The sequence below is a fragment of the Schistocerca piceifrons genome, chromosome 2 (genome assembly GCF_021461385.2).
Source record: "Schistocerca piceifrons isolate TAMUIC-IGC-003096 chromosome 2, iqSchPice1.1, whole genome shotgun sequence".
NCBI lineage: Eukaryota > Metazoa > Arthropoda > Insecta > Orthoptera > Acrididae > Schistocerca > Schistocerca piceifrons.
Window position 1 is genome coordinate 767,673,809 of NC_060139.1, and position 14,947 is coordinate 767,688,755.

The 14,947-nt window shown below is 37.8% G+C and overlaps 1 protein-coding gene across 9 annotated transcripts in view; it reads left to right on the top strand.

The window, feature by feature from the left end:
* LOC124776292 (mitogen-activated protein kinase kinase kinase kinase 5) overlaps positions 1 to 14,947 on the top strand; it is a 305,769-nt gene that overhangs the window by 86,646 nt on the left and 204,176 nt on the right. For all 9 annotated transcript variants that reach the window (XM_047251199.1, XM_047251204.1, XM_047251200.1 and 6 more), the window contains exons 7-8: positions 7,192 to 7,273; positions 12,531 to 12,638. In XM_047251199.1, coding sequence (XP_047107155.1) covers positions 7,192 to 7,273; positions 12,531 to 12,638 — 190 coding nt within the window. The remainder of the gene's footprint in view (positions 1 to 7,191; positions 7,274 to 12,530; positions 12,639 to 14,947) is intronic.

Below are 14,947 nucleotides of genomic sequence, written 5' to 3' on the forward strand. Positions count from 1 at the left end.
ACTGAATCACACAATGTACATTCTACATTCATCCTTGTGGTTTCCTTCAAAAAAGGAAACTGTTATTTCATAGTTTTCAAGAAAGAACACTTTCTTTTTCCCATATTAACAGGCATGCATTAGTTTCACACACATCAAACAACAGACAATGGAGCACACTAAAGCAGGCTTGCCAAACCCGGTGTTGAAACTGCCACCTGCTTCTCGTTGTGGTCTGTAACATACATCAGTCTGTCACTTCTGCAATAGCAGATAATCTTCTGTTCACAACTCTCCTCATCCTGTGGCCAAAATAATGCTTCTTTATTACATTTTTGTACCAAAGACGAAATAAGACTCAAGAAAATATTAAAAAACTATGCCTATGACATTAAATTGTCGTAAAAATAAATAAAAACACAAAATGAAGCAAGAAAAGAAAAGGGGGGGGGGGGGGCGTTAAAGTTACTGCTGCTTACAAAAAGATGGGACACTTGGCATCCTGTTGAATATTTTGTGAAACAACGGGACACAGAATGAAAAAAAGGTTAGTCTCATTAAAACTGGGATGTCTGATCACCCTATTGTAAAGCTGAAATTGGCCAAACGTGCAAGGTATAATAAACTGAATACTTGTGAAAAAATAGCAAAGGTAGAATACTTCAAAAGTCCTTCAGCAAATATATGGCTGTTGTGCCCCAGAGAAAAAAAAATAATTTCCTCACCTAATTTCCTTTACCACCCTTCTCCAACCTCACTTGTCCTTCATCTCTATATCTTTGTGGATATTGTGGTTGGTGGAACATATAACCCTAATCTTCCTGCACTGGATATAAATAAATATTTTATCAAACTACTGTTGTTTGAAGTTTTTGTTGCAACAAACATTGAGCAAGTAGTTAAGGAAACCAAAGAGAAATTTGGAAATAGGACTAAAGTTCAGAGAGAAAAAATAAAGTCTTTGACATTTGGATGATCAGTGTTGTGAAGAGACATTGTAAGGGGCTCAGCAACAAAATGAAAAAAGGGATAACAAAATGTAATCAAATCAAAGTCTGCAGTGATGAGAGAATTAGATTAAGAAATGAAACATTAAAAGTAGTAGATGGGCTTTTCTATTTTGGAAGCAAAATAACTGACAATGGCAGAAGTAGAGAGGATAAAAAATGCAGACTGGCAATAGCAAGAAAAGCATTTCTGAAAAAGATAAAATTGTTAACATAGAACCTAAATTTTAGGTGTTACAAATTTTTTCCGAAGGTGGAGTATATCCATAAATGTGGACAAGAAACATTTCAGACAATAAGAGGCTAGAATTTCTTGAAATGTGGTGCGACAGAAGAATATTGAAGATTAGGTAGATAGATTGATAACCTAATGGTATGGAATCACGTTGGAAGGGGGGTGGGGGGTAATAGAAATTTATGGCTAAACTTGATGGACACTTAATAGCACACATACAAAAGCATCAAAGAATCATCAGAGTGGTAATGGAGGGAAATGTGGAGGGTAAAAATTGTCGAGGAAGTGCAAGATATGCATACAGTAAGCAAGTTCAAAATGATGTAGGTTGAAGTAGTTACACACAGATGAAGAGGCTTGCCCAGCTTAGACTAGTATGGAGAACTGCTTCAACCTGTTTTTGGAATGAAGACCACAACTACTACTACCATCCACATCATCATTTTTAACAGCAAATATTTTTCCTCAAAGTATTTTGTCACACATTTCTGGACATTGTTTGAGGATATGCACCATTTCACCTCCATGAAATCTCATCCATGTAATAATCTGCGGGCTTAACTCTAGGCATTTTCTGATTTATATTTGATGCAGTAAAAATTATGACAAACATGCCCCATTCTGGAGAAACTGCATTGCACGATTGATGGAAATACTGTCTGGAAAGTGGAGGCTACTTTTTCAGAATATCATCATTTAATTTAGTAACTTGCTAGCTTTCATCCTTGCTATGGAGTTTTGGAAAAAGTTATCAGCAACTGTTCACTATCTTTGTTGTTAAAGTTGTTATCATTAGTGTAACATGTTCCATTACATTGTAATATTACATGTAATTAGGTTAATTTAAAATTTCATCCACAGAATCTTCAAGAAATTGTAATAGAAAAACTTGTGCAGTTTACTATGAAAGATTAAAGTACATAAAAAATGCATGTATCGAGGTTTTTCAAATTATGCATGAAGTTACTGTTAAAACCTGTAAATGACAACATATCTGAGAATCTTGTTGAATTAAGAAAAACTTGTAAAAAAATACTGTTGTGAATTTGTTAACTAAAGACTGATTTATTCTTGAACCATCTTCCTCCTCTATCAATTACTTTTTCCTGAAATTATGTCTGTCTTTTGTTAAATTAATACAGCTTAATGGCAGGTAGCAATTATTTTTGTGTCTTCCATTAGATATTCACAGTGTGTGCAGAGTTATTTTGAAGAGTTTATAATGGCTTTTAGTTTTCCATGATGTGTTAATTTGGCTGTAAAATTTATAAGTGTGGGAACTTAGTTATTAATTGTTGGCAGTTCATAAGAAAAAAGGGTTTTTTGTTTCCACCATTTTATAAGAGGCAGTCAGATGAAAAAAAGACGGATGGAGGAAAAGTAAGTAAATTTTGTATGATATGAAAAGTTTTTCTCATACAAAGGCATCAAAGAATCATCAGTTTGCTAATGGAGGGAAATGTGGATGGCAAAAATTGTAGCGGAAGCACACTTTGGGACAAGATAGGCAGTGCCTTATTGGAAAAATATTTGCAGTTGCGTGTAGAACCATGATTGTACTCAGATGTGCACCTCTTCATTTGAAACAAATTGAAGGCCACTTCTCTCTTCAGAGCTCCAGAAATATTCCTGAATGTACATGTAAGATAGTAAGAAAAAATGTGCTCATTCATTCATTAATTCTTCCAGTCATTCATTCTTCCACCCAGCCATTGTGTTCTGTAGACCCCATCAAGAAGGGAAACTTTCCTGGATGTGAAACAAGTCAAGGTATACGTGAACTTGAGACAAGCAACGGAAAATTTATTGGTTTACTGTATGTACAGTAAACTATCACTGTACTGCCTCTTGCTTTTCACATTTATAAATTTAATTGAGCAAATTAGTAAGAAAACTTCTACTTTGAGAAAAGCTGCTGCCTCCTGAGATTCATTATATAACTACTGTGCACCTGCTGTTAGCAGCTTAATATTTATTTGAAACAATGTCATTTTTTTCAGAGAAAATGCTTTTCATTGGCTTATGAGGTACGCTTCTACGTTTATTTTTAATTGGTAGAGATTCCCAATTTGTTGCTTTATGATGGATGCGAGCTTGTTGACTACCTTACCACCAGAGTATACAACTCCGTTCTGAACCCAGATCAAGGAGTCAAATTCTACTTGAAAATTATTTCCCTGTCACATATTGTGAATTTGTGTAAAACAGTTCATTTGAAACTGATTTTTATCATCAGCAACAAAAACCATTAAAGAGTAAAGATATTGGTAAGGAAGCATAAGAATCCCAAGATCCTTAATAATGCTCCAAGATGTATGGTTATTTACACAATATTCTTACTGCTCATTTCTGCTGAATAAACACTTTGTTTACTTTAGGTGCATTGCTCTAAAAAATAATTCCATTTGACAAGCCACCATTCTTGTCTTTAGGTCATCACAATGAGAGATGCTTCTAAGAACATAACATGCTGAATTGAGCTTTTTGATTTAGTGTTGGTTAACTATAACTTGTTATCCAGATGGACTAGAAGGAATTTTATGCTCTGTGTGCTTTATTCAGTGTACATCCATTAGTGTCTACTTCTGAAGTCAAAAGGTCATTATTGATTGTTTGCAATTGTGTAGTATGTAAGATTAAGAGTTAAATTGTTAGGTGTGAACCATGTATAGGGGTCTGTGGCTATTGTCTTTGGTGTGTCTGCTATGTTTGGGTTTGGAGTCCTGATTAGTATACTTGTGTCATCACATACATTACAGATTTTGAATTACACTTATGCAGGTTAGAAACAGGATGAACCCAATATTAATCTTTGTGGCATTCCACATGTTATGTTGCCATTCTCAGGTTATTTTCATGTCAGAGGTACAGTCTGTTACTGAGACCGTCTTCTTTCTTGTATGGAGGTAAGATTCCATCGACCCAAGAGGGATGCTATAAATGCAGCAACACTTCAGTGTCCTAAGTAGAAGTAAGCCACACAATCACTGGTGCTGGCAACATCACAGAATTTACCAACAGGATAATTTTTCCTGTTTAGCTCTATTAACACTTCATTTTAGAGGATTTTGCAGTGTTTTTTGTTTCCTTTTATGAAAGCCAAATTGAAAGGCAGTTAATAAGTTCTGCTTCGTTAAAGGTTTCAGATGATTGTATAATGGTAAGAGAGAGATTTAGGAACCAGATTTTAAATTGTAAGACATTTCCAGAGGCAGATGTGGACTCTGACCAAAATCTATTGGTTATGAACTGTAGATTAAAACTGAAGAAACTGAAAAAAGGTGGGAAATGAAGGAGATGGGACCTGAATAAACTGAAAGAACCAGAGGTTGTACAGAGTTTCAGGGAGAGCATAAGGGAACAATTGACAGGAATGGGGGAAAGAAATACAGTAGAAGGAGAATGGGTAGCAAAAATGCAGTAAGTGAAGCAGGCAAAAAGGAATACAAACATCTGAAAAATAAAATCGACAGGAAATGCAAAATGGCTAAGCAGGGATGGCTAGAGGACAAATGTAATGATGTAGAGGCTTATCTCACGAGGGTTAAGATAGATACTGCCTGCAGGAAAATTAAAGAGACCTTTGGAGAAAGAGAACCATTTGCATGAATATCAAGAGTTCAGATGGAAACCCAGTTCTAAGCAAAGAAGGGAAAGCAGAAAGGTGGAAGGAGTATATAGAGGGTCTATACAGAGGCGATGTTCTTGAGGACAATTTTATGGAAATGGAAGAGGAGGTAGATGAAGATGAGATGGGAGATATGATCCTACGTGAAGAGTTGGACGGTGCACTGAAAGACCTGAGTCGAAACAAGGCCCTGGGAGTAGACAATATTCCATTGGAACTACTGACAGCCTTGGGAGAGCCAGGCCTATCAAAACTCTATCACCTGGTGAGCAAGATGTATGAGACAGGCGAAATTCCCTCAGACTTCAAGAAGAGTATAGTAATTCCAATCCCAAAGAAAGCAGCTGTTGACAGTTGTGAAAATTACAGAACTATCAGTTTAATAAGTCACAGCTGCAAAATACTAACGTGAATTCTTTACAGACGAATGGAAAAACTGGTAGAAGCTGACCTCGGGGAAGATCAGTTTGGATTCCGTAGAAATGTTGGAACACGTGTGGCAATACTGAACCTACAACTTATCTTAGAAGAAAGATTAAGGATAGGCAAACCTACGTTTCTAGCATTTGTAGACTTAGAGAAAGCTTTTGACAATGTTGACTGGAATACTCTCTTTCAAATTCTGAAGGTGGCAGGGGTCAAACACAGGGAGCGAAAGGCTATTTACAATTTGTACAAAACCAGATGGCAGTTATAAGAGTCGAGGGACATTAAAGGGAAGCAGTGGTTGGGAAGGGAGTGAGACAGAGTTGAAGACTCTCTCCGATGCTATTCAATCTGTATATTGAGCGAGCAGTAAAGGAAACAAAATAAAAGTTCGGAGTAAGTATTAAAATCCATGGAGAAGAAATAAAAACCTTGAGGTTTGCCGATGACATTGTAATTCTGTCAGAGAGAGCAAAGGACTTGGAAGAGCAGTTGAATGGAATGGACAGTGTCTTGAAAGGAGGGTATAAGATGAACATCAACAAAAGCAAAACGAGGGTAATGGAATATATTCGAATTAAATCGGGTGATGCTCAGGGAATTAGATTAGGAAATGAGACACTTAAAGTAGTAAAGGAGTTTTGCTATTTGGGGAGCAAAATAACTGATGATGGTCGAAGTAGAGAGGATATAAAATGTAAACTGGCAATGGCAAGGAAAGCGTTTCTGAAGAAGAGAAATTTGTTAACACCGAGTATAGATTTAAGTGTCAGGAAGTCGTTTCTGAAAGTATTTGTGTGGAGTGTAGCCATGTATGGAAGTGAAACATGGACGATGAATAGTTTGGACAAGAAGAGAATAGAAGCTTTCGAAATGTGGTGCTAAAGAAGAATGCTGAAGATTAGATGGGTAGATCACATAACTAATGAGGAGGTATTAAATAGAATTGGGGAGAAGAGGAGTTTGTGGCACAACTTGACTAGAAGAATGGATCGGTTGGTAGGACATGTTCTGAGGCATCAAGGGATCACCAATTTGGTACTTGAGGGCAGCGTGGAGGGTAAAAATCATAGAGGGAGACCAAGAGATGAATACACTAAGCAGATTCACAAGGATGTAGGCTGCAGTAGGTACTGGGAGATGAAGAATATTGCACAGGATAGGGTAGCATGGAGAGCTGCATCAAACCAGTCTCAGGACTGAAGACCACAACAACAACAACAACAACAACAGTTAAATGAGTTAGTCTTCTGTCACAGACCACATTCTCAAATGGTTTTAAAGGACTGGAAGGAGTGATGTAGATTGTGATCAGAAGTGGTTTCCTTGTCACCAGTTTTGTAAATCGTTGTTTCTACAACACGTTTTGGTCAGTCAAAATATCTGCACTGAGTCAGGTGATGATATAGAGACTGGAGCTGAAGTGTGACTTTAAAAACTTCAGTAAATGGTACATTCCAACCTTTGATAGACAACACCAAACACTTGACAGTATGGCACTGCGTGAATTGCTGGCAATTTATAACAATAATTCGAAAAAAATAGTTCTTAAGAAAATGGGTCTTTATACTTTATTTTTAAAAAGAGTATGTATGTAACACCACATAAATTAAAAACCATTTATGAATCTGACATGGTCGGAACTTTGTATTCTACCTTCTGTGATAAGAAAAAGTGTAAAAACAGAGGCCTTAAACATTTTGAGCTCAGCTCTGTTGTCTGTTTGTATATTTTATCTGCCTGGTGATGAGGGTGAGTAAAAACTAAATTACACTTTAGCCGTATTACCAGATCAGTGACCTACTGTATTACTAACAGGCTTTGGCATATTATATGATGTGTTTCACAACTTGATAATACTGAGAATAGTTTTACTGAGTCATATTATGATAATATATTCTTTTGTTTTCTTTTAGGAGCCCAACATTTCACAATTTTGTCAAAGTTGCATTGACAAAAAATCCAAAGAAAAGGCCAACAGCAGAAAAACTCCTGCAGGTATGTTTCATGGATAGAGAGGGAGAGAGAAATTGGTTAGTTTAGTAAAGGAAATATGTAATTTGTTTATAGGTGAACAGTAATGAACGAAAGCTCTTTCTTTATATACAAAAAGTATGAAGGCATACATGAAAGTCCTCTATTGTACTGTATTGTTTGGTGCAACTTTCAATGGAAATATTCACTGATGAACTTATGCAACATGTTGGTTTCCCAACTGTGAGATTGAAAGCTGCCTGGTGGTATTGTGGGCATGTGATGCACGTGATGTGGTAAGGAAAGAATATAAGCAGAGCAGAGACAAGTGGGGAATCATTATAGTGACAATTCGAGCTGCTAATGGGGAAATCTGCTGACTTAAGTGACTCTGACAAAGGGCAGATCGTTATGCCCTGGCACCTAGGAATGAGCATCTCGGAAATGGCAAAGCTGGTCGGCTGTTCGGGTGCTACACTACTGAATATATGTGGAAACTAGTTGAAGGACGATGAAACCACAAGAAAGTGACAAGTTATTGGATGTCCGTACCTCATCATAGAATGTGGATATTAGAGGTTTGCCTTCTCTGTAAAGTGGAATAGAAAGCAATCTGTGACAGTTATGATGAGAGAGTACAATGCTGGTGGCAGGCACAAGTATTTTGAAGCAGGCTGTTCACCCCACATAGTTGAACATGGGACTCTGCAGCAGACAACCATTCCGTGTTTACATGTTGACCCAACGACATCATCATTTATGATTGCTGTGATCGTAGCATCATTGAGATTGGACAGTGGGTCAATCGAAGCCTGTCACCTGACTGGATGAATCACAGTTCTTGTTACTTCTGGTTGATAGTTGTCTGTAGATACACCATAATTCAGGCACATGGCTGTTTGAAACATGACAGCATCATGAACACAGTATAGTGGAGGTATTATTATGCCATGGGGGACATTCCAGGGCTTCCATGTGACTTATGGCTATAATCTAAGGCACCTTGAAGTCTTGGTTTACAAGAATGGATCCCTCCATGCTTGATGTCATCCCTGATGGTGATGGTATTTTCCTGCATGATAATTGACCATGTTACAAGGCCTTAACGGTAGTACAGTGGTTTGAGGAGCATGATAGTGAACTGTTGTTGATGTCTTGGTCACTAAATCTGCATTCTCTGACCCTAATGGAAAACATCTGGAACACTATTTGGTGCCATCACTGCATCCACAAACCATCAGCCCACCGTTTATGGGAACTGACCTGTGCATGGGCATCTGGTGCCTTATAGTTCTAGAAACCTACTAAGAACTTGTTAAATGCATGCCACTGAGAATTGCTGTTGTATTGCATTCTAAAGGTGGTACAGGTGTTACGGCGGTTACCGGTGATTAAGGGTGGCAGTGTGATACTAGTGTGCAAGAGTCACACTCCCCCTTTGGCTGTCAAACTTCTTGGAGCTGCTTCGCCGATCTTCTCTCAGGATAACAGGTGGCGATTTTCTGCTCAGCTTCTTCTCCGAAGAATAGATGCTACTGTGGAGGAATTTTCTATACTTTAAAATAACTCGACACATGTGAGATTGCTTTGAACACTGTATTTTCATAATACGTAGCAGTTTTCGTACAGTAAACATTTCTCATAAGATCGACACCTTCTGGACCGACAGACTCTATTAAAATCGTCTTTCAATACATACAGTTTATAAATCTCTCCAAGGACAAGGATCTCTCTGTTCCCTTGCCAATCGTAAACTCGTGAGTGTTCATTACCCAAGCATATGTTGCTATTTACTCTTACTTTGCGTACTACTTTCTCCGAGTATGGATTTATTCACTATTTATCGCAATCTGGAGGCACCCTGTGTAAATGTTGGTGTTCTTCTCAACACATGTATCTTCACACAAACATAACACTGTGAGTGGGAACAAGTATTCAAACTTACCAAAATAATCTCTACAAGTTGTGTGACTTTTGTCACGATACTGCCCTCTTCATTTAGGCACAGTACCTATACCTTACCACGTGGTAGACACTACGAATGCACTACATTCTTCTGTTTTGGTAGGTCCCTTTAAAAAAATTTCTAATACACTATGGTGCAGGTCAATCTCCTTCTTGGTGCCCCTGCCCGCACAGAGTGTGTGTGTGTGTGTGTGTGTGTGTGTGTGTGTGTGTGTGTGTGTGTGTGTGCGCGCGTGTGCGCACACACAAAAACATTTGAAGGTTGTTGAAAGAAGAGACTTTTATTCATTCTCTCATCTTACTGCTGTAAAGTCGGGACTTGTTAAGCTTGGAGAGATTTATAAACTGTATGTATTGAAAGATGGTTGTAATAGTCTGTCGATCCAGAAGGTGTCTTGAGCGAGTGTATACCTGTCCCTTTTTCCTCCTAAGCTAAGTCTTTCCACTCCCAGGATTGGAATGACTCCGTACCCTCTCCCTTAAAACCCACATCCTTTCGTCTTTCCCTCTCCTTCCCTCTTTCCTTATTTGCCACACCTGTAGCATATTGTGCTCTGTTAGGACTACGCGCTGCTTAATTGGTAAATTCAATGGCAACAGCCGAGCAACAGAGCTGCTGCTGATGTGGCCACTGGCGTAGTTGTTTATGGGCTCATCATGGAGGAGGTGGAGGGCCCGATGGAGGTGCCATGATGTTCTGCATTAGTGGTGCTGGGGAGCTGACTATCATGACATCTACTTCCATCATAGGCACTTTCATAGGCTTCAGCTATTCATGTTACTTCCACGAGAGATGGGTCTGATTTCCTCAGTGTGTGGTTCATCAGCTCCGAATCGGAAATAAGACATGCTGTAACATCCTTGACTAGAGTGTTTGCATAATTCTGCCTGCACAAACATTTAAAATTACAGTTCTTAATTACACCATGTAGGTCAGCAACCCAATCTGCATGTAACTGATTGAGGCTCTTTTTTCACTGCCAAAATTCGAAATTTGACTCAGTAATAAGTTTCTTCATTGTAAAATGTTCTTGGAACTGAGAAAACAATCTAGGCATCTCAAGTTCTGCTGGATTCATTAATGTCTCTAGTTTTTGTCTTAGATGGTACTTTTGAGGTTTTCTGACAAGAACATAGCCTTTTGTCTCTCTGACTTGAAAATTTGACAAGTTGGAAAACATGTCTGTCATGTAACTGTTTGCATTAGGAGTTGTTGTAGTTCTTCCGTGTATGAAAAAAACACACTCTCGCCTAAGCAAAGTCCACTCCAACCTGCATTAGAATTCTTTATATTACAAATAGATCCCACCAGAATAACACTGTAGCTAATACAATAACACTCTTGATGTGCACTCCACTGCTCGCACCACAACTTACACACAGTCAGTCTGGCTTTAGGCCGCTTAAATGCCTTAGTCTAGCGGACCACATCAGAGGACATGCCTGAGCATCATTGCTGTCTGAGTAGTGGCACCACAGCAGCTGATAGTAATTGTAGCTTTCCTTTATAAGAGGTTCTGACAGTGTTTGTTATCCATACTTAATGGTTTGTCATTACTGGGATTAGTGTATTCAATACTGGAAAGCAGCTTTCTTAAAATGAAATAGAAGTCTGTATAAATGCATTGTATTCATCATGTAATTAATGTTCATGCTGCCTCCTCCTGCCACTGATGGTTTTTCGAATGCAAAATAACTTGAATTCCAGCCTGTGGGTTTCTGACACTGTGTGTGTACTCTACCTTTGTTTCTCAATACCTAAGAATATCAAGGTCTAATAGTCTTATGAAGCCTTATGCCTTTTTGTTATTGTGACATTGGTTCCTGATACTAATTGTTTCTATTACTGCTTTCACCAAGCAGCAAAATTATTTTTTTCATTTGAGTAGTCTTACATTGCAAACCCAATATCACAACTTGAAGGGGGAGGGGGGAGGGATTATAAAAGAAAAAGACGCTTTTATAAACAAAATGCCTTTTGCATGCTGCAGCAATGATACTCATTACACAAGATGTATTTGCTATAAACATGAAAGGTAAATGCAGTGGGTCTCCTGAAGCGTTATGCACTTTTGGCTTCACACATATTAACTGCAGATTTCTAAATAGTTCACACCCTGATTTTATGCAAAATAAATGGAAACTTATACATTTGGGAGGATGGCGGTTCAAATTCCCATCTGGTGATTCAGATTCAGGTTTTCTATGCTTTCCCTAAATCTTGTAAGGCAAATTCCAGGATAATTCATCTGAGGAGGACTCTGCAGATTTCCTTTCCTGACCCAGGTGTGTGCTCCATCTCTAATGACCTTGTTGCTGACTGGGTGGTAAACCTTAACCTTCCTCGAAGGTTGGAGACGTGATTGCACCTTTATTGTTATTGCTTGATTAGCAAATATTTTTATTTACTGCATTTTACATGATATCCAATTTTGGGCTCTCAGACCATTCTCCAAGAGCTATAGATATTGAAACACTAACATGTATACATAATCATATCATAGCTGCCAATACCATCCATAGCAGGTGGAAACACAAACAGCAGCATATCTGATTATGAGTAACAAATATCGTAGTTTTGAAAATGAGAGTGTACGCAACAAGTGTCAAATTGTAGAAATAGTTGCTAGATTGCAGCAATGGTCATTGTTAATAATATTAACATACGTAAACACTGAAGCTCACTTTCATACTTCCTATACTGCACCTGTCCTGTTCCCATCCAAGCAAAAGCTCTCACCTCCAATGTAATACAATGTCAAAACTTCCAGTAGATTACTGTGTATATAATGAATTCATAATACATCTACTATCTACATCTGTCAGTTTCCGTTTCCGAGTACATTGTCAATTGGGAAAGAGTTTTTGCTTTAGTTATTGTGCAGTTTGTTTCAGTATGGAATAAACTTATTATTGATTTCATTTACTTTCATAAAGTTACACAGAATCAAAGTTACATAAAGATATCTCTACTATCATTCGAACAAATCCTTCAATAGGCTACAAACAAATGTGCCCTCACACACCCACACACACACACACACACCAGCTCAACCTACATTGACATTGTGCTGGCAGCTATTAAAGGATTTATATGAAAGCTAGCAAAGTTTTCATTCTTTTTTGTCTGCCTGTCAGTGACTAAATGTCTCTACTATTTGGTGAGTGGTCAGCTTTATTCCCAAGTTATTCAAATTCTGCCGGAACTGTACTTATCATATTTATCAATGTATCTCTCATAGGTAAGTTGCTACAATATAAGAAAAAGTTTAAGAAATATTCTTTTTAATTATTATTTCTCTTTTTTGTCCTTTAGCATCCTTTCTTCCAAAGTGATATGTCAAAAAGACTTGCGCTTGAACTGCTGCAGAAAGTGAGTAACCCATCACATATGTTCACCGATCTGGAGCCAGATGATGATGGGGTAAGTGCAGGTCAAATTTCCTCAAGTTGCCTTGAATAAGATGCAAGTTTTACAGTATGATTTTATTGAAATCACAGTCTATGGATTTGTTTGTTTCTTTGTTCAGCTGTATGTCACATTAACGCAAAATACAGAAAACCATCATTTTTTGCCAAACATTAGGAACTGAATAGCACATATATTATCTTTAATTTTTTTTCGTATCTAGATCATTGTAGAAAACATTTCTCTCTTGCCTTCACCAACGTTCACTAGTTGATATGAAACTGAACTAACATTACAGCTATAGAAATGAGGATTAGTACTTTGGAGACCAAGCCCAAGCATAGCACAACTTTGTGTTAAAAAAGACCACACCCGAGTATAGGTTGTACTGTGATTTTTTTCGATGCTTGATTGACCTGTTGCTCGAAAACCAGACTCATTTCATATGAGAAATGTGTGGATGCCTCACTACCTCTACCTTGACTGGTGCTGCCTTCTGTTGTTAGTTTCTAAAATTATTTCGAAAGAAACATGAGTGAACATAACAGCTACTGTCATGAATGGCTGAGCTAATATGACCGCATTGAGGTCATGTTGCATGTATTCATTAGATTTCACAGTTTTCTGTAATTCTACTAGAAATATGTCATGTTTGTTGCATGAGAATGGAATTTTGGACACTTAAGAGGAAGAAATTGCTCAATAACTCTCTTCTCACTTTTTTCTTGGGAGGATAATCACACTTTCTGTCATCATTGTTTTAAAATTTGTAAATTATCAAAGAACTAAAGCAAATATGAAAAATAAATCTTGAAGCTTGGTCAATTATTAGTGTGTACTACTCTTGGAGAAAGAATAGTTACATATATTGCTGTAACACTTTAGATAACAACAGGTAAATGGCCGGTTTCTTAGACCAGATATTCTTCTAAGTGGCCTTTCTCCAAAGTGTTATCACAGTGGCTAGAACCTGACTAGATATTTCCAGTCAGATACCTTATTATCTTGATTAGAAATGACTCGATGCCTGCAAAGAAATTTGCTCTCGCCGCATACTTTGGACTGAAATGATACTTCGTGAAAGATTAAAATTGTAATCAGACCAATACTAAAAGTAGGAACTTTGACTTGAGCTATGCTTAACAATGGAATTCTGTTATATCCTGTAGATAAAATATGGATAATCAGAACACATTAAGCAAGAATGGAAAAGGGAGGAATAGAACCAGGAAGAGAACTGAAGAAAAGATGTCAGACACCTGGGTGTAGTTCATGATAGTGACCCAGTGCCTGTTTGTAATATCACTGCTATACCATTCCTGTGAAATGAAAGGAAGCAGTCCATTTTGTTCTGCAGTTTAGAATGTTAACTTTATATTACATATATGCAACAGTGATACTGCCTACAGGAAAATTAAAGAGGCCTTTGGAGAGAAGAGAACCACTTGCATAAATATCAAGAGCTCAGATGGAAGACCAGTTCTAAGCAAAGGAGGGAGGCATAAAAGTGGAAGGAGTACATAGAGGGCCTATACAAGGTCGATGTAGTTGAGGCCAATATTATGGAAATGGGAGAGGACATAGATGAATATGAAATGGGAGATATGATACTGTGTGAAGACTTTGACAGAGCACTGAATGACCTAAGTCGAAACAAGGTTGCGGGAGTAGACAACATTCCATTAGATCAACTGATAGCCTTGGGAGAGCCAGCCCTGACAAAACTCTACCATCTGGTGAGCAAGGTGTGTGAGACATGTGAAATACCCTCAGACTTCATGAAGAATACAATAATTCCAATCCCAAAGAAAGCAAGTGTTGACAGGTGTGAAAATTAACAAACTATCAGTACAGTAAGTCACGGCTGCAAAATACTAACATATGAATCTTTACAAATGAATGGAAAAACTAGTGACCTCGGGGAAGATCAGTTTGGATTCCGTAGAAATGTTGGAACACGTGAGGCAGTACTGACCCTACGGCTTATCTTAGAACATAGATTAAGGAAAGGCAAACCTATGTTTCTAGCATTTGTATACTTAGAGAAAGCTTTTGAAAATGTTGACTGCACTACTCTCTTTCAAATTCTGAAAGTGGCAGGGGTAAAAAAAAGGGAGCAAAAGGCTATTTACAATTTGTACAGAAACCAAGTGGCAGTTATGAGGTGAGGGGTCTGAAGGGGAAGCAGTGGTTGAGTAGGGTGTGAGACAGGGTTGTAGCCTGTCTCCAACATTATTCAATCTGTGTATTGAGCAAGCAGTAAAGGAAACAAAAGAAAAATTTGGAGTAGGAATTAAAGTCCATGGAGAAGAAATAAAAACTTT